The sequence below is a fragment of the Bufo bufo genome, chromosome 4 (assembly GCF_905171765.1).
Source record: "Bufo bufo chromosome 4, aBufBuf1.1, whole genome shotgun sequence".
NCBI lineage: Eukaryota > Metazoa > Chordata > Amphibia > Anura > Bufonidae > Bufo > Bufo bufo.
The window spans coordinates 118,466,373-118,488,652 of NC_053392.1; the positions used below are offsets into that span (position 1 = coordinate 118,466,373).

At 47.0% G+C, this 22,280-nt stretch overlaps 1 protein-coding gene across 3 annotated transcripts; it reads right to left on the reverse strand.

The window, feature by feature from the left end:
- Positions 1–63: 63 nt before the first annotated feature.
- Positions 64–22,005, reverse strand: WDR53 (WD repeat domain 53). 3 transcript variants are annotated; one of them, XM_040427751.1, is made up of 4 exons: positions 21,884–22,005; positions 20,826–21,000; positions 12,403–12,896; positions 64–2,415 (listed from the first exon to the last, which is right to left on the reverse strand). In XM_040427751.1, the coding sequence occupies exons 3-4, from the start codon at positions 12,880–12,882 to the stop codon at positions 1,837–1,839; spliced, it is 1,059 nt and encodes a 352-aa protein (XP_040283685.1). In that variant the 5' UTR covers positions 12,883–12,896; positions 20,826–21,000; positions 21,884–22,005; the 3' UTR covers positions 64–1,836. The 3 variants fall into 3 exon arrangements, with proteins under 3 accessions (XP_040283685.1, XP_040283683.1, XP_040283684.1); XM_040427749.1 differs by having other exon boundaries at positions 12,403–13,040; XM_040427750.1 differs by having other exon boundaries at positions 20,809–21,000.
- Positions 22,006–22,280: the final 275 nt, after the last annotated feature.

Genomic DNA, 22,280 nt, shown 5'->3' on the forward strand with positions numbered 1-22,280 from the left:
GTACCCCAAGCATAGAAGCAGCCCTTGTGAAGATTTGGATAGATGGCAACCAGACTACCAGGATGATCTTCCACCTGAAAATGAAGATTTAATTGATTTAAATATATTTCAGTACCAGTAAGTAAACTTTCCAGTATAAATATGCTGCATAATTATATATCTAAAATTTATAATCGCTGTATGCATTTTCTTTACTTAAAGAACATAGTGCACAGCTGTCTTTAACATATACATTCATTAAAGGGATATTCCCATCTGAGACAATGGGGGCATATCGCTAGGATATGCCCCCGTTGTCTGATAGAGAGGTGGAACCTGCACCTCTCTCGTAAACAGGGCCGTGAAAGTCGCGGAGGGTGCCTGCTGGAGCCTCTGAAAATAGCTGAGCGCTGGCTCGGCCATTTCTGTCGGCCCCATGGAAATGAATGGGAGCAGTGGCTGCGCAAGCATGGTGCGCCCTCCATGACTTTCGAGGCTCCGTTTCCAAGAGGTGACATCCGCACCTATCATACAATGGGAGGCATATCCTAACGATATGCCCCAATTGTCTGAGATGGGAATACCCCTTTAAAGCACTGCCAGAATAAAACATTACAAAATAACAACTTAAAGGCCATCGCCACCTGTATTTTTACCTAAAAATAATTTTTGTAACAGGGTTTTAACAAAAATGTCATTTTTTGGGGCCTTCTGCAGCTTCTATATATCATATTATATAGCGAGCTGCAAAATGCTGTTCACAGTCAAATTGGGCAGAGAGCTCAGCTGGAGAAGAAGCCTTCAGATGAGCCCGCAGAGATTTGTAACACACAAGTTACAGAAGCCACGTGAGGCAACATCTTTAATCAAACCTTACACCTTATTACAATTTTTTTTTTACGTAAACATGTCCCCAAAGGGGTGTGTAGCCTTTAACTTGCTTTACTAACATTTGAGGAAGAATTTATATATGCTTGAAGCTCCACCCCATAAAAATGTTAAGCGTCAGCTTCTATATAGCATTTGTTCAGTGAGGCCTCTTTCACACAAACGATACAGACTGCGTCAGGATCTGTTCAGGAAAAAAACTGATGGCGTCGCACGCAAGTTAAGTCAGACTTGTCTGCGATTGCGTTAAGTGTTTCAGTTATTTCCGTGCGTGAAAAAAACTAAAACTGAAGAATAACAAACTACATCTCCTAGTAACCATCAGTGAAAAACACATTGCATGCTGGTGTAATCAGTTTTTCACGCAAGCCCCATTCACTTCTATAGAGCCAGGGCTAAGTGGAAAAAAAACCTGAAAATAAAACATGCTGCTATTTTTCCTGAACGCAAAGATGATGCACTCATGTGTACAGACTCACTGAAATGAATGGTTCAGGATTCAGTCCGGATGCTATGCGTTCGCTTCACGCATCGCGACAGAAAACTTGCTTGTGTGAAAGAGGCCTAAGGCACTGCATATAGTGTGGATCCTTGTCACCAACACATCTGTCCATCAAGATTACCTGTATGTCCATTGTTCTGAAACCTCAAAGGGGTATAGGGGTATTCCGTTATGTGAATCTATTAGATCAGTGGGAGTCCTACTGCTGGGACAGAATGACGACCCTGTACCCCCCAAAATGAACAGCGCAGCTGGAATGTGCGCAGTAACTCCATTCATTTCTAGGGGAGTCCTGGAGATAGTACAGCACTATACTCAGAGGAATTGACGGAGTATGGGGGTCCTCGTGATGGGTAGTATCCCCACCTATCTAATAGTTATCCACTATCCTGGGGATAGAGGAGAACTTCTCATAAACGGAATACCCATTTAATGCTGGCACTTTAATTTGTGCGTTCCTCAGCAATCTATAGCTCACCCAGCTGATAGACAGATATGGCATTGCTAGGATCTGCAACTAGAACCACTTTCGACCCCTGAAGTTCAGCTCCTAGAATCCAGTTCACTTTTTCTCCATGTTCAATGCAGAGACTTGAACTGACTCTTGGAGAAGCCTCTGCCATTTGTTTCACTTTAAGTTTCGATGAGGACTTCTTGGGGTGGTGTTTTTGCGGTTTCTGAGCTTGTACAGCGTCTTTTCGGAGATTCCAAAGGCACACTCTTCCGTCATTGCCTCCAGAGAGTAGCAAAGTCTGTCCAGAATCTTGTCCTATAAAACTGACTTGAGAGACGCCTTGAGTGTGAGCCTTAAAACAGAGATCCTCCTCAAAACGAGTTCCTGTTATCCGAAATGAGCGAATTTTCCCATCCTCAGCACCACAGCAAAACACATTTCCACAGCTGGACACAGAAAGTGAATGAGCCAGTGGTGGATTAAAGAGCTGACCTGGGGACTGATGGAGATCCAGATCTTCTTCATCTTGAGCCAAGTGTTGCAGATTTGTAAGCCATAGTGGTCTTGCTTTCTGCACATTCCAAAGCAACACCTAAAAAACAAGAAACAGGGCTGCTCATAGCATGGTTTCCCTTCACCGGTTATTACATAGTGAGCGGGGCCGATTCCACTCTGAATAATGTCATTCATCAACTCAAAGGACATTTAGCTTAATTTATCACCAACGCATTAGCAATTTCATACAGACGTATATCAGATATTATATTGACCAGCCAGTCCCTATGGAAGTCACACAGACAAGAAAACGGTTGCACTATATGATAACTTGCTCGGCCCTCTCAGTTGGATGAGAGAGATCACATGGCAATTTTTGCAAAGGTTTTGTAGCTGCGGCCATTGATCCCTTCTGATCAGCATTTAGAGCCTACACTCATGTGGCACCCTGAATGGGAGATTAGGAGGTTGTTTATAGGGTGCAGGAAGCACCTACTGGCTTGTTTCAATTAAGATTATATATGCCTTAGGGGCTCATGCATACGAACGTATTTTTCGCCCGCATCTGATCCCCTTTTTATGCGGGTCGGACGCAGTCCCATTCACTTCAATGGAGCCACAAAATATGGGGACAGCACTCGTGTGCTGTCCGCATCCGTGCGTCCGTTCCATGCTATCTGCAAAATTACAGAACATGTTCTATAATTGTCTGCATTACAGGCAAGGATAGGACAGTTCTAATAGGGGCCGGCCATTCTGTTCCGCGGATCCACCCATGCAGACCGCAAAACAGGAAACGGTCATGTGCATGAGCCCTTAACGGGGTTGCCCGATCATTAACACTCACAGGAATGAAGAAGATGGCTGAGCTATACTCAGGTTTTTCAGTTAGGGTAGGGCCACAAGGTCAGATTTTTACATGCAGTTTTAGAAGCCAAAGTGAATTAAATAAAACAGGAGAAGTCGTATCTGCTCTTTGTACTTCCTCTCCTTTTATGATCCACTCCCGATTCTGCCTTCCAATACTGCATCAGGAAACCTGACCGTGTGGCCGTACCCTCAGTCCTATAGACTTAGAATGGAGTGGCAGTGCACATGCACAGTTACTTGTCCATTCAAATGAGGGACAAGAGACCCAGTTCTATAAATCAGTTGGCTTCCCATAGGTCAGACCCTTGCAATCAGACCATCTACAGATAGGGGATAAATGTTAATTATAGGACAATCCCTGAAACTTGAGGGTCCCATTGCAACAACTTAACACCTTATCCACAAATTAGGGGATAAGTGTCCGATCCACCAGGGTTCAGCGAAATATAAGCGCTCGGCGATCTCAAGAAGGTATATAGAGCTGAAAACAGTGGCAGAGTTCATGCGTGAACACCACTCGATTCAAATGGTAATCGCAATCAACAGGGGCCCCAGCGGTTAGACTCTGATGATCAGACACTTATCCCCTACCATGTGACATGATGGGACAACCAGAAGTAGTAATAGAAACCCTTTGGCAGTCTATTCAAATAAAGCACTGCAGGAGCAGAATGAGATAGGTCAAGTCTCAAATCAAAGTCATAAAAGTAAAAGACACCGTCCCGCGCTGCCTATGTCTTCATAAAACCACTAACCTGGACAGAGATACAACCCTCTTGCAGGAATTTTCATGCAGTCATAGGATACCACACAGAATCGGTCTGTACAGCGGCAGATGATATAATGTTCTTTACACCAGGCACGCCCCACAGAAAAACCTGTATCAGGAAAGACGCAGGGCGACCCAGAATAGTGAAGCACCGCACAATTCAGCAATGTGATTTATTGTACTCACAAACACTGATAAAAAGCAGGCAAATCAAGCACACAAAATCCATGCCGATTTCTCAAAGCTACCGGCCCAACTCGAGTTTCGCTCAAAGGCTACTTCCGGGGCACAATAATAGGATGTTTGTGCTTACCTGCAAAATCCTTTTCTCACTGAGTTCATTGGGGGACATAGGAGACCATGGGAATAGTTGCTGCTGCCACTAGGAGGCGACACTAAGTAAAGTGTTAGCTCCTCCCCTCAGTTATACCCCTCCTGCATGCACTGAGCTAATCAGTTTGTACAAAAGCAGTAGGAGCAGCCAGGAGAAGCCAACAGAAAACAATTGTAAGAAAGAGAGCTGGAGATGGGTCCGAACCAAAAACAGGTGGGACCCATGAGGAAGAACCAGCAATGTACGAACTGGGTGGGTGCTGTGTCCCCCCCTGAACTCGGCGAGAAAAGGATTTTACAGGTAAGCACAAAATCCTATTCTCGCTCGTATCATTGGGGGGACACAGGAGACCATGGGATGTTCTAAAGCAGTACCATGTGGAGGGAACAGAATCCAGAACAAAAGCCATGGCAGGCCATAAGATCCCGCTTTAAAATGCAGGAAAAGGATGCACATGAACCCCTGAATGGGACAAGAAGAGCATGAACCTGAAAGGCCAGCCAGAGAGCTAAGAACATGCAGTAGCTTAGACTGGGTAGAAAGAGGAAAGACCAGTTAAAGGAAGCCCAAGGGCTCGAGAGACTTCAGAAGATGTGGATAGCAGCACAGAATATCCACAAGAAGCGTGTCTGACGACTGAAGACTATGTCCGGAAGGTTCCTCTGGATATCGAGGATCACAAAACTGAGGTGGAAGCCTGAACTGGAAGGGCAAGATGGCTTGCATGACAATAGGTGGCACAGAAAAACCGAGGGAGGTCAACTCACGGAAATGGATCTGTAGAATCCAGGTATGAACGAGACCCGGCAAACAAGCAACAAGGGGATCAAGACAAGACCTTACCAAATGTGTAAGTATCAGATGGGATTTTTCAACACAGGAAAAAACTTGCTAATCTGGAAGCAATCACTGGGCAGATGGCGGAGGACCAGTCCTGTAGCTATCTCCCAGATAGCTGAGGCGGCATCTGTGGACCAATTTGCAAGAGAAAAACAGAGCGTAGCCACCCCTTTGGAAAAGATCCAGCACGAGAAGAGAATAAGAAATATAGAATATCATTACTCATCGATAAAGAGCGGCAAAGGGAGATGAAAAAAAAAAAAACACAACGGGAACCAGTCAGAGGTATAAATTGAAAGGCCATAGGCAATTGGGGAGAAGTCTGAGAGGAAAAAACAGAGTCCTCGGGGACCAATAGCATCCCAGCTGTGTAGCAGAGATAAATGCGGCATAAGAGTGTGGCCAAAACTACCACTGTCACTGGACAAAAGGAAGAATGTGAGTGTCGCTGGATCCAGAACCATATCATGACTGGCTTTAGAAGGCCTGAGAAAACAATGCAGAGCCAAGACAACTGCACTGTGAAAAAGGAGCGGGCTACAATCCATGAGAGAGAGCACCTACTCTCCCCAGGAATACACTCCTGAAAGCAGAACCAAAAAGGTAAGGACCGCAGGATACTCCTCTGCTAAAAAAAGAAACGCTCCCTAAGGAGAAGGTAAAGTGGTAGACAGATGCATTGGGACTTCTAGCGAGAGAAGCTGCCCGATAATCCAGAGAAAACTACCTGAATCAGGCATGCCCAACCGCAGGCCAAAGAATAAAATACCTTGGTGATAGGTAGAAGCAAAGCCAACGAGAGAAACATTGGAGGTGGGAAGCCTCGTCAGAGACCATATACTGTAAGTGTAGCAACTCTGCCTGAAGGGGAGAATGTGGTCATCAGTGTCAGAGATAAAAGAAATACTCCTGCCGGAGGGTGTGCGATGACTAGGTCCAATGTCCCAACAGTACCAGAGAAACATTGGTCACATAGTAAAAAATAGTGATGGTATTCCAGAGCAAATTTAGTCACAAATCATAACTCCATCAACAATTATTTGGGATAATACAATCAGTGCATACATAAGGTGCTGTCCTGTCCACAGTATATGGTCACAGAGTCAGACTTCCGACCCTAGATCCAACGGACATTGTCAAGCACATTGCCATACATTGCCAGTCTGACGGTGGTGTGGCAGATACTTGGGTCAGTATGCTAGATTTTTTGCCAACTGTATGATATTCTTGTATGGCAATGTGCTTGACAATGTCCGTTGGATCCAGGGTCGGAAGTCTGACTCTGTGACCATATACTGTGGACAGGACAGCACCTTATGTATGCACTGATTGTATTATCCCAAATATACTTCTGCACTTGCACTTTATATGTATGAATTGTAATTGCCATACACCCGAAGTCTGATACATATTTTTTAATGTTCTTAATTTTTGTGAGGCCAGAATTTTTGTAACTCCTTAAGTACTAATAAAATTGATGATTATTTAAATGCAATTGTTGATGGAGTTATGATTTGTGACTAAATTTGATCCATGTATCCAAATATTGGTTTCGCTAATAGTGATATTGGATCACTGATATAGTAAGATAAAGGGAAACAATTGTTGGTTGTTTATGGGTATTCCAGAGCAGTAGGAAGAACGGATACTGGCCAGGTAGACAGAAACAGTATCTTGGGGGAAGGGGTGCAACCATTCGTCTTGCGGAGGGACATAAAGTAGAAAGCGTGTTGCGTTCCAGGAACGAAACCTCTATCGGTGGTGGCAAGGAGTGACAGCAACCCTGCTCTGCCTGGTGGGGGGAGTAATGTAGCCGACTCACGGAATGAGCAGTGAAGAATTATGTCCACCACCGAAGGACATGTCAGAGTAATTACTCATGTCTTAAGAGAGGCAGCGCCAATGGTGTCACAGCATCAACTGTTAGCGCCAATGTCCCACTTGTGACGGAAACAATGTGGTAGTCAAGTGCCATAGAAACTAAGCTATGCCAACTGAAAAACACCACAATAATGCGCACCCGAAGTGAGGTGCTCATCAGCTATAGCATTCATGCTATTGCAAATACCTGGTTTGATGAAGGAAGGATTGCAGATGACCAAGTCATCAGGAATAAATGGGCATGTCAGCTACAACGCCAAACACCAGCAGAAAGACAACACTTGTCAGAGCAACGGCATTTATTGGTAGCGTAAAATGAGCAGGAGGTCCACCTGAGAAGGAATTGTAGATACAATCACCACACCTAGGACCAGTGTGAAAGTTTTACCTGTAGAAAAAGGGATGCAGTAGGAGCTACAGCCTAGAAGCAAGCCAAGGCCAAATCATGGCGCGGAACAGAAGGCCAAGTGTTAGAAACCACAGAACCAATACCCAGTGCAAATGCAAGATGTGTGGAAGGGAGCAACGTAGGAGCCACCACAGCTTGCGGGGGGGGGGGGCTGTAAACCCTGAGCCTGATAAGGAAACAAAACAGTAGCAGATAAAAAGGTTAGGGCTAAGGCAAATTCCCCACCTGAGAATGAGGCCATACAGAAGTAGCCACAGGATCTAGTGGGAGCGCAATACTCCACCTGAGGAGGAGGCTATACAGTAAAAGCCATAATATCTAGTGCTAGTACCATACTTCACCTGAGGAGGGGGCCATACAGTAGAAGCCACAGTATCTAGTGCTAGAAGAATCCTCCACCTGAAGAGGATGTCGTGCAGTAGGAACCATAATATGTAGTGCTAACGCAAATACCCCAACTGAGGAGGAGGCCGTACCGTGGTAGCCACAATAACTAGGGCTAGGGCCATACAGTAGGAGCCATGGTACCATACCATCTTAGCCAAGTTAAGTAGTGATAGCATAAACACTCCACCTGGGAAGGGAGCTATACAGTAGCAGCCACCAAAGCCAGTGCCAGGGTAGAAACGCTACCTGAGGGGGACGCTCTACAGCAGTAACTACAATCTCTAGCGCTAGCGTGAATACTGCACCTGCGAAGGAGGACATACCGAAGTAGCCAATCCGGAGTACTAGCATAAATACTTCACCTGATAAGGAGGAGTAGTGGATAGAGTATTCAGAATCAGTGCAACACTCGACTCTCTTGATAGTAACCACAATATTCTGTTCTAGGGCTTAAGCACTACATATTGCAGATGTCAAGTACCATGACCAACCTGTAAGGTGGAGGCCCACCGGTGATGGGGGGTATATAAATCACACAAGTGTTGCATGGTAACCCTCTGGGAAAAATTAAAGGGAACCTGTCACCAAAAAAACGCTTACTAAGCTGTTAATAGTACCTTATAGTGCTGCATAGTAGTTTCCTAATGCACTTTTTCATCGTTTAGCCGCATCTACCCTCCTGGAGAAATCAATGTTTTATTCAGCCGCTGCCCCCTGCTTCAAGGTCAGGTTTGAAGTCAAGAGGCAGCGGCCTAGGCGTCTCCAATGCTGCTCTCCCCGCCTCCTGCCGCCTTTATTGACAAGCCGGATTTCAGTGCCGGGACCGCACTCCCAGCCCGCATGCGCAGTAAAGGGCTGCTGTAGCGCGATCCCGGCTCCGGCTCGTACACTCAGCCGGCTTCAGTTTCGCTACTGAGCATGCGCCCGCCAGCTTTACATACTAGCGCAGTTACAGAAGATGCCGGACGCATGCGCAGTAGCGAAACTGAAGCCGGCTGAGTGTACGAGCCGGAGCCGGGATCGCGCTACAGCAGCCCTTTACTGCGCATGCGGGCTGGGAGCGCGGTCCCGGCACTGAGATCCGGCTTGTCAATAAAAGCGGCAGGAGGCGGGGAGAGCAGCATTGGAGACGCCTAGGCCGCTGCCCCTTTGACTTCAAACCTGACTTGAAGCAGGGGGCAGCGGCTGAATAAAACATCGATTTCTCCAGGAGGCTAGATGCAGCTAAACGATGAAAAAGTGCATTAGGAAACTACTATGCAGCACTATAAGGTACTATTAACAGCTTAGTAAGCGTTTTTTTGCTGACAGTATCCCTTTAAAGGAGATAATGTGGAAGTAGCTGCAGTATCCAGTGGTGGTACCTGTATTCCACCAGATGAGGAGTATAGGGCACTAGTAGGTACCGTCTCTTGCCACACTCCACCTGTGAAGGAGGAGGAATATAATAGGAGATAAGGTATCTGGTGCTGTCACGTAGTAGTCGCAATATCCAATGTTGGTGCAGTTACTTCACCCATTAGTGGGATTACTCTACTTGTGGAAGAAGGTAATGCAGCAGGATGTACGGTAATGGTAATGCGACTGGCAAAACAGCATTCAGGGGTAGTGCAATTACTCTACCTATGGAAGGGGGTAATGCATACGGCAATTACTGTATCCAGTGGTAGTGCAATTATGCCACCTATGGAAGGGGGTAATGCGATAGGATGGGAGGAGGTTAATACAACCGGATATACAGTAACCAGTGATAGTGTAAATACTCTGAATGTGGAAGGGAGGGTGGTATGAGACAGCGTGTACCACATCCAGTAGACTGAAGGGAAAATGAGGAATGAGTGACCACATGAGGCAGGATGCACATGCACCACCTGTAGAAGGGGTTAACACTGTAACAGACCCACGCACAGTGCTGGCTAGCACCAGAGATAAGTTTTTTTTTGTTTTGTTTTTTAAATCATTAAATTTTCAAATGTAATGCCCCAGCCTCAAGTGGATAACATTTTTATTATCTATGCATGTTGCATGTGAAGTTGAAAACCCCAGTCACAATAGGTGCCGGCAACAAAAAGGTGGTAGGCAAGGAAGGGTTAATTAATAATTTTTTATTTATTTTTTTAGGACCAGGGGCAGAGTTCAACAGGCTTTTGAGGGAGTTGAAACATCTAGGTGCAAAGATTTCGCACCTGGGGGCAGATCCCACCCCCCCCCCATACACAGGCATGGAAGTTGCGGCCTATTAGGCCGTGAAGCCGGGGACTCGTGTAGGAGCAAGCGGACTGGAAGAACTTCCCACTGGAACGGAGGACAGGATGAACAGCCGTGAGATGCCCAAATCCTGGATCAAGGAGCCTGGGACGGGCACACAGGACGCCCGGTAGCAAGGTGCAGCGGTCTCCCCCTTGGGAGGGAATGTGACTGCTGGGAAATGCTATCGGCCCCGGAGGGAAGGGGGAAAAGGTGCTGCAAAAAAGAAAACCCATGCCAGGAGGGAATGCAGGCTGAAAGGAGCACTTCAGTGGGATGGGGAAGGAAGAGAGGAATGGAGAGGTGGGGTGGAGGGGTGAGTGACAGGGGGAGGTGGTGGATGGTGGGGGTTATACTTACCCTGTGTTCACGATACTCACCCTATCTTCCTTCTCTTCTCTTAACCCCCCTCGGGGTACCAGCAGGGTCACCTCTTCAGCCACTAGCACCGAGGTGGTAGTGAGGCTGGAGTGAAGGGGGGGGGGGGACTGCAGAAATGCAGGTGACCCCATGGCTGGCAGGATGCAGGGGAGCTGGGCTGCCCTGGTCCACTTTACCTTCTTGGGGGAGGTCGGGTGGTGAGGGGAACCGACACCGGCCTTCCTCCCCGGGTGAACAGAGAGGCAAAGAGTCTCCGATTCCTGTACCTAAAGGGGAAGAAAGTAAAATAAGGAAAGAAAATGGGAGCAGCTGCCCTGCAAAGCAGAGAGGCCTGCCTCCTACAGACACTAAGCTAAAACTGATTAGCTCAGTGTATGCAGGAGGGGTATAGCTGAGAGGAGGAGCTAACACTTTTTTTACTTAATGTCGCCTCCTAGTGGCAGCAGCAGCTATACCCATGGTCTCCTGTGTCCCCCAATGATACGAGCGAGAAAAATAACATTGCTGTTTTACTGAATCTTTGCCTGCATTTTAAAGCAGGATCTTATGGCCTGCCTCTGCTTTTGTTCTGGATTCTGCTCCCTCCCCATGGTCTCCTGTGTCCCTCAATGATACGAGCGAGAAAATAGGATTTGTGCTTACCTGTAAGTTCATTGGGGGACACAGCACCCACCTAGTTCGTACATTGCTGGCTCTTCCTCATGGGTCCCACCTGTTCCTGGTTCGGACCCATCTCCAGCTCTCTTTCTTACAATTGGTTTCTGTTGGCTTCTCCTGGCTGCTCCTACTGCATGCAGGAGGGGTATAACTGAGAGGAGGAGCTAACACTTTTTTACTTAGTGTCGCCTCCTAGTGGCAGAAGCACCTATACCCATGGTCTCCTGTGTGTCCCCCAATGAACTCAGCGAGAAAAGGATTTTACAGGTGAGCACAAACATCCTATTATTGTGCCCTGGAAGTAGCCTTTGAGCGAAACTCGAGTTGGGCCGGTAGCTTTGAGAAATCGGCATGGATTTTGTGTGCTTGATTTGCCTGCTTTTTATCAGTGTTTGTGAGTGCAATAAATCACATTGCTGTTTTACTGAATTGTGCGGTGCTTCACTATTCTGGGCCGCCCTGCGTGTTTCCTGAGAGGTTTTTCAGTGGAGCGTGCCTGGTGTAAAGAACATTATATCATCTGCCGCTGTTCAGACTTGACGATGAAGAACGTTTCTGTGTCGTATCCTATGACTACATAAAAATTCCTGCAAAACGGTTGTATCTCTGTCCAGATTGCTGGTTTTATGAAGACATAGGCAGCGCGGGACGGTGTCTTTTACTTTTATGATGGGACAACCACCTTTAAATCTACTCCGCCACAGCAGCCCATAACATTAACAAAATCGGTCCTGGGGTCCGTTTTTAGAAAATAAAACAAGACAGCCAGAGCAATCTGAAATTACTGCGAGCTTTCACAGCCAAGTTCCAGACAACCAGAGGGGGGACTCGCATCTACCTGACATTGTTAGCATGTCCTAGAGACATGCCACCGATGCGAGAGATAGGCCTAACCCTTTAAGTATCAATTCCTCACACTTTTCATTACCTCTGCTTTCTGTCATTTAATAGGAATCATTGCAGTTTATGTTCAGGGTTAAAAATATAGAAATAAAATTCTGTCCTGGTCATGTGGCTTGATGTTATATAGGTGTCCGTCACAAGAACACGACAGAGTATTTTCCTCTGAAGAAAACAATGAAAGTTTCTATTAAATGCTTTAAACTGATGCCCTGGAAGCAATGAAGACTTGATGCAGAAGTAGTCTGGAAAATGACTGGTACCAGTTTTCATTATACAATGAATTGCTGTGTCTATGCAGAAAACAGACTATCCCTTTAAATAAATGACTACTCTGTCAAGTTCCTGAGAAAAAAAGATATTAAATCAAAGGCCAAAGAATAATCCAGCAGAACAGATATTAACTCACCTGCATGTCAAGCCCACAAGAAACAAGGCTTTGTGGCCGGTGAGGTCTAAAAACAACGGCTGAGCATATATTGGTATGTCTCTGCAGGGTCCTGCAGACTTTCTTACTCTGTAGGTCTAAGACTTTCACAGTGCCAGAGTCATCAGCAGCCGCTAGTAGACTGTCTGTCTCATTGACAGAAATGCAGTTGATCTCTTCTTTGTTGATGCTGAAGGTCTCCACAGGATCCCCCAACGCTCTGATGTCCAGCACACTGACTGTCTCCCCGTGAGCAGCATAAAGCCTGGAAAAGGAAACTGGGGAGAATGTAACCCCAGTTACATCTTCATCGCCCTTCAGATGCAATTTGCCAAGTGGAGTTCCTTGCTCACTCCAGAAGGTAAGTTCCCCGCTTTCAGCACCAGAAGCGATCACCCTCTCCTTGCTGATTGCCAGGCTCAACACAGGATTGGAATGGCCAGAGTCCCACTTTGTAGCCATTATTCTGCTCCAGGCTAGCAATGGAAAATAAGAAGAAAACGTCTTATGTAAGCTTCTGGTCACTGACATTAAAAATGATGATTACTTACCGGTAACTTGATTTTCTAGAGCCCATGACAGCACCACGAGAGAGAGGATCCACCCCACAGACAGGAAACCTGCAGAATAAAAGGGCAGACACTCTCCTCCCAATTTAGTGTGATATCCAAGCATCGGAGGAAGTCCGCCAACATAACGTTAGATAATCCATAATAATTTTCGTTTAACTACGTTTTTTTTTTTTGCTACACCTACATGAATATAATAGAATCAGAAAAAAACAACAGGGAGGGATTATAAGGGTGCTGTCATGGGCTCTGGAAAATCAAATTACCGGTAAGTAACCATTATTTTTCCCTTCACCCATGACAGCACCACGAGAGATTTACCAGAGGAAATTTCAGGATGGGAGAGTAAAAAGAAGCACATTTTCCCTAAAGGAAGACCCCGAAGGGGAGGGGTTCAAATCAAGCCGATAGTGTTTGAAAAAGGTTGAAGGAGAAGACCAGCTAATTCCCTCTATGGGAACAGAGGATCTTTCCGTCCAGTAGGTAGCAACTGCCCTGGTAGAATGTGCCTTAAGACCCATTGGAGGAGATAACCCGGATGCAAGATAAGACAAGGATATAGCACAGACAATCCACCTAGCTATAGAACTTTTGGAGGCCGCATTACCCTTATTCACTACTTGAAACAGAATAAAGAGTGAAGAAGATTTGCGCCAATCTTTAGTGTGAGATAGATAATTAATCAAAGCCCTTCTGACGTCTAGGCAGTGAAGGGATCTGTCTTCTTCTGAACCAGGGTTTTTAAATAGGGTAGGAAGAACAATTTCTTGGGACTTATGAAATTTGGAAAATGACTTTTAGAAGAAAAGCCGGGTCTGGATGTATCAGAACTTTATCTTCTAAAATCGTGGTATAAGGAGGATTGATGGAAATGTCCTTTAAAACTAGGCTTAAATCCTAAGGAGGAGGTCTAGCTGAAGTTGCCGGAGTAGATCTGGCTATTGCTCTAAAGAACCTCGATACCCACAGGCTCCCTGCAATGTCTTGATTAAATAGGGCCGACGGGGCCTAGACGTTTACTTTTAAGGTACTACCCGCTAGTCCCAGATCTAGTCCCTTCTGAAAGAACTCTAATATTAGATGAATGGGAGCAGAAGAGGGGATGTCATTAATTTGGATATGAGCAAAATCCAAGAATCTCTGCCATACCCTAGCATAAATGGCTACTGTTGCCTTTTCCCTACTCTTAAGAAGAGTAGAGATCAAGGCATCAGAGAATCCTTTCCTCCCTAGCAAGTACCTTTCAAGTTCCAGGCAGTTAGGTGGAGATTCTTTATGCCTGGATGAAAAACTGGACCCTAGCTTAACAGACTCCGGATCTCTGGAAGAACCCACGGATCCAAGATCGACATGATCCGGAGCAACGTGAACCAAAACTTTCTTGGCCAAAACATAGCAATAAGGATAACGCTCGCCCCATCTTCCCTGATTTTCCATAGTACACGAGGAATCAAGGGAAGAGGAGGAAAGGCGTAGGCCAGGGGAAATTTCCAATTCAATAGGAAGGCATCTATCCCACAAGGGGATCCCATTTGATCTAGGGAGAAGAATTTCAGAACTTTCTTGTTTTGGTAGGTAGCAAATAGGTTTATGTTTGGCTGTCCCCAGAGGGCCGTTATTTTCTTGAAAATGGATTAGTCTAGAGTCTATTCGCCCTGAGAGAGAAGATGATGGCCAAGAAAGTGTGCCTGTCTGTTTTCCACGCCCCTGATATGTACTGCCGATATCGATGCACACTCTTTTTCTACCAGTAAGAGGATTCTCTGGGCTTCCTGCAGTAGAATTTTGCACCTTGTGCCCCGCTGTTTGTTCAGGTACGAGACTACTGTTTTGTTGTCCGTCATAATTCTGAGATTTTTTCCTCTTATTCTTGGAAGAACCGAACTCATCGCTAGATGTACAGCAGTTAGCTCTTTTAGGTTGGAGGACCCCCTTTTTTGGATATTCCCCCAACGACCCTGAAGGGAGTTCTCCTGAATGCGAGCACCCACCCACCCCCCACCCTCACCCCCAGGGGCTTGCGTCCGTAGTTAGACAAATCAAGTCTTCCAGCTTCCATGAGACTCCCTGAATCAGATTTCCCCTCTCCAACCACCACGTCAAGTTCTGGAGAGTCTGGTCCGATATTCTTATTTTCGCATCTAGGGAGTCATTTTTCTCCAAGCAAGACAGGATCTCCCACTGGAGAGCCCTTGAGTGGAGTTGCACCCATCGTACTGCTGGTATACATGATGTAAGGGATCCCAGGATAGACATTCCTTTCCTCATTGTGATCACCGGGTTTCTGATCAGATGTCTGAATTTTTCCTGGATAAGAATTACTTTTTCCTGTGGTAAAAAACAACTTTGGCAAGATGAATCTAATATCAAACCCAGAAAGGACTGTCTTCTGGTGGGATGTGGTCTTGATTTTTCCAGATTTAATCTCTTCAAGTTTATTATTGTCCTGAAAGAACCATCAGTTTTTTTCACTAGAAACAGGGGATAGTAAAACCCCTCGCCTTCTTCCGCCTTTGCTACTGGGACTAAAACAGATTTTTCGACTAGTTTTAGTACCTCGCTTTCCATGCCAGAATTTCCTAGAGCCGAGGCCTGATCTTTTGTAGTTAAGAATCTTACTGGAGGGGCCAGACGAAATTCAAATTTTAACCCGTTGAGAATGGTGTCGAGTATCCATGAACTTGAAGAAACCAGGCCGAAAAAAGAAAAAAAAAAATTTTACTCTGCCCCCCACCTGACTTCTGGAGTCATTGCTGATCCTGTTTCTTTTTGTCTCCAAAGGACTGATTGAAAAATAAATTTCTCCCTCTCCTTTGGTTCCGAAACCTATCTTCCCTGGATTTCTTGTCTGTTTCTTGATTACTTCTAAAGGGGCAACAGGAACGGTTAAACCTATTTTTAGAGTAGAATGAACTCTGAAACCCCGAAAATGTTCTCTTTTTATCTGCAGCCTTATCTAACAAGTCATCCAGAGTTGGCCCAAAAAGGTACTCCCCGTTACAAGGGACACCACATAGTTTGTTTTTTGATGGGAAATCTCCAACCCAATTCTTTAGCCAAAGCGAATTTGCCAGTCTGACAGAATCAGCAGAGGCATCCGCCAGGAAGTCAGCTGCTTTTTTTATCGTTGGCAAGGATGCTAAAATCTCTTCCTTGGTACATCAATTTTTTTAGCTGATTTTCTAAATTCAGAGAGCCAGACTATCTGAGATCGGGCCATACATGTAGAAGCTATACTTGGTCTGAAGGAAGACGTAGATGCCTCCCATGCTCCCTTTAAAAAAGTATCGGCTTTTTTATCTAATGGGTCCTTCAATATACCCATATCTTTAAAGGGAAGAGACATCTTTCTGCTTTATCCCATGTAGCACAATCTTCCTCTTTAAAGGGATATTTACACTTGAGATTTTTTGAGATGTAAACCTTCCTGTTAGGTTTTTTTCCATTCCCCTTCAATTAAGGCTGAAACTTTTATGGACCGGGAAGGTGCTGTGGTGTCTGAAATTTAGCCCCTCAAACATAATATCCTTTATAGACCGGGGCTCTTTTGTCTCCTCAATGCCCATAGTTAAAGAGGACCTTTCATTACAATAAAAAATCTAAACTAAGTATGCTGACATGTAGAGCGGCGCCCAGGGATCTCCCTGCACTTACTATTATCCCTGGGTGCCGCTCCGTTCTCCCGGTATAGGCTCCGGTATCTTCAGATTTTCGGCTCAACTGGGAGGAGACTGCTCTTGTTCTCCTGGGCGTCTCCTTCTCCCAATCGCAGCGCTCAGCTAGGAGCTGAGTGCTGCGATTGGCCAGCGCTACAGCCTGGGAGAAGGAGACGCCCAGGAGAACAAGAGCAGTCTCCTCCCAGTTGAGCCGAAAATCTGAAGATACCGGAGCGGCGCCCAGGGATAATAGTAAGTGCAGGGAGATCCCTGGGCGCCGCTCTCCATGTCAGCATACTTAGTTTAGATTTTTTATTGTAATGAAAGGTCCTCTTTAAACGTACGGCTTTCAGGAGTTTTTCTGTGTCTTCTATGGGGAAACATGGTCTACTACTAATTTAAAGGGGTTGTCCGGGTTCAGAGCTGAACCCGGACATACCCTTATTTTCACCCAGGCAGCCCCCCTGAGGCTAGCATCGGAGCATATCATGCTCCGATGCGCTCCCTTGCCCTGCGCTAAATCGCGCAGGGCACGGGCTCTTTTGTTTTCAATAACACACTGCCGGGCGTAAACTTCCGCCCGGCAGTGTGTTCGGTGACGTCACCGGCTCTGAGGGGCGGGCTTTAGCTCTGCCCTAGCCGTTTTACTGGCTAGGGCAGAGCTAAATCTCGCCCATCAGTGCCGGTGACGTCACCGGGCTTCCTGGCAACCCCATGGAGAGCCCCCGGTACGTCACCGGATCTCCAAAAAATGCCTTTGCCCTGCGCAATCTAGCGCAGGGCAAAGGAGAGCATCGGAGCATGAACTGCTCCAATGCTCATGTCAGGGGGGCTGCCGGGGTGAAAATGGAGGGATGTCCGGGTTCAGACAACCCCTTTAACCTTCTTCAGAGGAAGATATGGATGAATCGTCAGAATGCCCATATAATGAGGGGTGTATCTCATCAGAATCAGATGAAAAATGTTCCTGTGGAGTCTCATGGCGCCTTATTTCAGGATCTTTTTCACCTAAGACTTTTTTTAGACGATAGGATAGAATTAACTTCTGATCTGACTAGGGCTGCAGCTAACAATTATTTGAATAATCGATTAGTTGTCGATAATTTCATCGATTAATCGGGAAAAAAAACACCAAAATGACAAAAAAGGGGTTTATATGATTTTACTTGAAAAATTATGTTCAAAGGCCATATTAAAACAAATTATGGATGGCACTGTTATGGGGGGGATCTGTGAATGGCACTGTTATGGGGGGGGGATCTGTGGATGGCACTGTTATGGGGGGGGATCTGTGGATGGCACGCACTGTTATGGGGGGGATCTGTGGATGGCACTGTTATGGGGGGGGATCTGTGGATGGCACTGTTATGGGGGGGGGGGATCTGTGGATGGCACTGTTATGGGGGGGATCTGTGGATGGCACTGTTATGGGGGGGATCTGTGGATGGCACTGTTATGGGGGGGATCTGTGGATGGCACTGTTATGGGGGGGATCTGTGGATGGCACTGTTATGGGGGGGATCTGTGGATGGCACTGTTATGGGGGGGAATCTGTGGATGGTACTGTTATGGGGGGGGATCTGTGGATGGCACTGTTATGGGGGGGGATCTGTGGATGGCACTGTTATGGGGGGGGGATCTGTGGATGGCACTGTTATGGGGGGGGGATCTGTGGATGGCACTGTTATGGGGGGGGGATCTGTGGATGGCACTGTTATGGGGGGGATCTGTGGATGGCACTGTTATGGGGGGGGTCTGTGGATGGCACTGTTATGGGGGGGGGATCTGTGGATGGCACTGTTATGGGGGGGGGGATCTGTGGATGGCACTTTTATGGGGAGGGGGATCTGTGCACTGTTATAGGGAGGGGGACCTGTGGATGACTATGCTATGGGGGGGATCTATGGATGACACTATATAGCATCTTATGCTATATGTGCCATACACAGATCCCCCTCCCCATAACAGCCCTGGCCCCGCTGCTCACAGCAGTATTCCTTAACCGGCAGTAACTTTTACTTTAAATCACTGCATCTTCTTTTACCTTACAATGAAGCTCCAGTAACAGGCAGAGCGGGCGGCGGCGTAACGTCACTTAATCACGTGATGCGCCTGCTCCGCCTACTTTATGAATGAAGCAGGCGCGTCACGTGAGTAAGTGACGTTACGCCGCCGCCCGCTCTGCCTGTTACTGGAGCTTCATTGTAAGGTAATAAAGATGCGGTGATCTAAAGTTCAAGGACCCGCAGGCATAGCAACGAATCGGCCGATTATTCGATAACGGGATTCGTTGACAACGAATCCCGTTATCGAATATTATCGATAACGTCGATTAATCGTTGCAGCCCTAGATCTGACTAGTGCCTGAAGACATTTATAAAAATGATGGCAATCCCTCAGCCGCCGTTTTATCAATACAGGACTGACACATTTTCTTTTCCCATTCAGAAGACAACCCAGCTTTACAAAGAGCACATTCCTTATTCTTCCTCTTAGTCACCACCAGCTTTGTCCTCAACACATTAGTATAAGTGCATCAGCAGAGAGAAGCATAACATCACCCAGAACACTCACCCCCTTAGAGGTACCAAGGTTGGAGGGACTGTAGACTCCTCAGCGCATTTGTCCTCCTCCATGCTTCTGTTGCTGGCCACCAGAGCGCTGCTTAGGATGCCGGCATGCAGCCCATAGCGCACCCTACTCATAGGCGCTCTGTGATGACGTCACGCCGAACCACGTGACTCCTCATGCTTTCCCCGACCTCACTCTCTGCTGGAAGCTCCTCCTCCTCCTGGGGTCTGGACGACCGTGCCTCTAGCGCATCAGCCCATGCCGCCAGGCACTCCATTCTCCAGCACACAAAGCACTCCCCTCAGGAGTTTTGCTGTGCCTCTGCCCGTCCCTACTAGCGCACCAACTAATGCCGCATTACATTCCCAGGGACAGCAGGTATGTCTGAGGACCAGATCCAGCGCACCATTGGATCGACATAGGAGCACCACCAGCGGGAAGGAACCTGAAAGAAAAACTGCAGGCTTCATCAGAGACAGGAAACCACACTGAATTGGGAGGAGAGTGTCCGCCCTTTTATTCTGCAGGTTTCCTGTCTGTGGGGGTGGATCCTCTCTCTCGTGGTGCTGTCATGGGTGAAGGGAAAAAATACAGTTGTGTATATGAGTCCTACTGGAGAACAAGCAGAACATTTACATGGGCCCCTCCATGTCATAGTTTTTAGTTGCAGATGCACCAATTCCCAGACTCTCTTCTGCCGCAATGCTTCTGAGACTGCCTGATGCACACCATGCTTTTCGTAATCCAAGACACTTCCCGCTTGTCCAGCGCTGTCCTTGGATTGGCCAGCGCTTCTCATGTGAGCAGTACTGGTTAGTCCGAGGGAAGCAGGATGTGTCCTGGACCGCCAAATGCTCAGTATACGTCCGGCAGTCAGAGAAGTGCAGCCATCTTGGGTGATAGAAGAAAAGCCCAGGAACTGGAAGATCTGCAGCTTAAAATATGAGAAGGAGGCATCGGGTAAGGCTTCTGTGTTCCCCAGTTAATGTGAATTATTTTTTTCTTGAACCGGAGGGTCACTTTAACCTTTGTGCATTTTGATGAAGGGATTTTCCTGTGGAAAAAAGTTAATCTTAAAGGGGTTCTGCACTTTCATTTAACTGATGATCTATCCTCTGGATAGATCATCAGCTTCTGATCGGCGGGCGTCCGACACCCGGGACCCCCACCGATCAGCTGTTTGAGAAGGCAGCGGCGCTCCAGCAGCGCCGCGGCCTTCTCACGGTTTACCGCAGGCCCAGTGACGTCACGACTAGTATCAACTAGCGTGGGCGGGGCTAATCTCCATTCAAGTGAACAGAGCTTAGCCCCGCCCACGCTAGTTGATACTAGTCGTGACGTCAGTGGCCCGGCGGTAAACAGTGAGAAGGCCGCGGCGCTACTGGAGCGCCGCTGCCTTCTCAAACAGCTGATCGGTGGGGGTCCCGGGTGTCGGACGCCCGCCGATCAGATGCTGATGATCTATCCAGAGGATAGATCATCAGTTAAATGAAAGTGCAGAACCCCTTTAAAGACATGACAAGTAGAACAGAAGGACCTTTACAATACATTTCCTCTAAAATACATAAAACTGGATCAGAACTTCACCGTACACGTGGAGGACATTTACCAAAGCTCTATTCTGCGACTTTTTGAAGCCAGAATTCTGGAGCGCCGGGCGTGATAATTTCCCACAAAGAGTCTGTGCTATTCATTCCCAAATACAACTCGCACCAGATATATCTCTGTCTCCTGAACAAGGATAAATCCTCAGTGTGAATCCATCCAAACGCTTCAAAGGAGCTCTGGAAAAAAAGAAAGAAAGAACCGATTAAGAATCTCATAATAAGAAAACTTAAAGGGGTTGTCCAAGTTATTTTTATTGATGACCTATGCCAAGGATAGGTTATCAATATCTGATCGGCGGGGGTCCGACACCAGACACACCCCGCTGATCAGCTGTTTGAAGAGAAGGTGCCCCATGCCAGCGCCGCTTCCTCTTCATTGTTTACCTGCTCGCCGCCGCATCCGCAGCAGTGTGCAGGCCTAATTACACCCAAGCCGCCCCATTCATTTCAATGAGACAGCTCCCTCCTAGAGCATCGAGCCGTCCGTCCAATAGAAGTGAATGGGACGGCTTCTTGTAATTACACCTGATCACTGCTTCGGGCGCGACGGCGAGCAGGTAAACAATGAAGAGGAGGCGGCGCTGGCACAACCCCTTTTAACCTCATAATACCAGAAGACACCGATCAGCCATAACATCAAAACCACAGACCGGAAGTGAATTACACTTGGCACAGGTCAAGGAGTGGGATATATTAGGCAGCAGTTGCAGAGAGAGCACAGCCTCTAGGTGTAATGACAACGCCCCCGTTGCTCTTAGAGGCTCATTTGCATATATTAAAACATCATTTTTCTCAGCAATGCGGGCACATATGAACATGGGACCAACACAGATGCCTTCAGCTGCCAAGCGCACATGTAACAGGTCAGCCGGTGTCATGGGTACAAATCTGCTGACAGAATATTGCCCAATACACAGCAGCGCCTCACATACAGGGTGTATACCAGACAAGCAGTGCATCCCTCCTATTACCACTCAAGCCAGCCAAGAACTACAAGTCCAAGCATGCATTGCCGCTCTGAACCAGAGCTATACCACCAGAATTGCCAGGGTTCTACCACCTGAGGTTAGAGCTGCAGACAAGTAAACACAGTACAGAAGACTCGCACGCCTCGCTCTCCAGAATTAATGGCGTCTTCCCCTCTCACACATGTGCTGCTTAACCCCATTGGCCACATTCTTTCCGCATAAGTAAAAGGAACGCTCTGATTGGTTAAAAGATCGACATTCCCCCGTAGTAAGGTGTGGCTACCCATGCGAGGCGCAGGCGTGGTAGAGCCTTTTGTTGTGATTGGGCCACACACTGTCATAAGGAGGCCGGATCGGTCGCTGGTTGGTCACTGAGCTGCGCCGCCAAGGGTTGCAGGGTGACAAGTAGAGCTCTGCTAGTAGCCGACATCCGATTGGATCGCCCGCTAGTTATGCTCGTAGACGCGAGCGCTGATTGGCTAGTGATTA

Coding starts and splice junctions, on each gene's coding strand:
- WDR53 (XM_040427749.1), bottom strand. CDS start 12,951: ATGTCAGTGACCAGAAGCTTACATAAGACGTTTTCTTCTTATTTTCCA. Junction 2,416..12,402: donor CTTGTGGGCTTGACATGCAG/GTGAGTTAATAT, acceptor CTTGTTTTTTAG/GTGTTGCTTTGGAATGTGCA.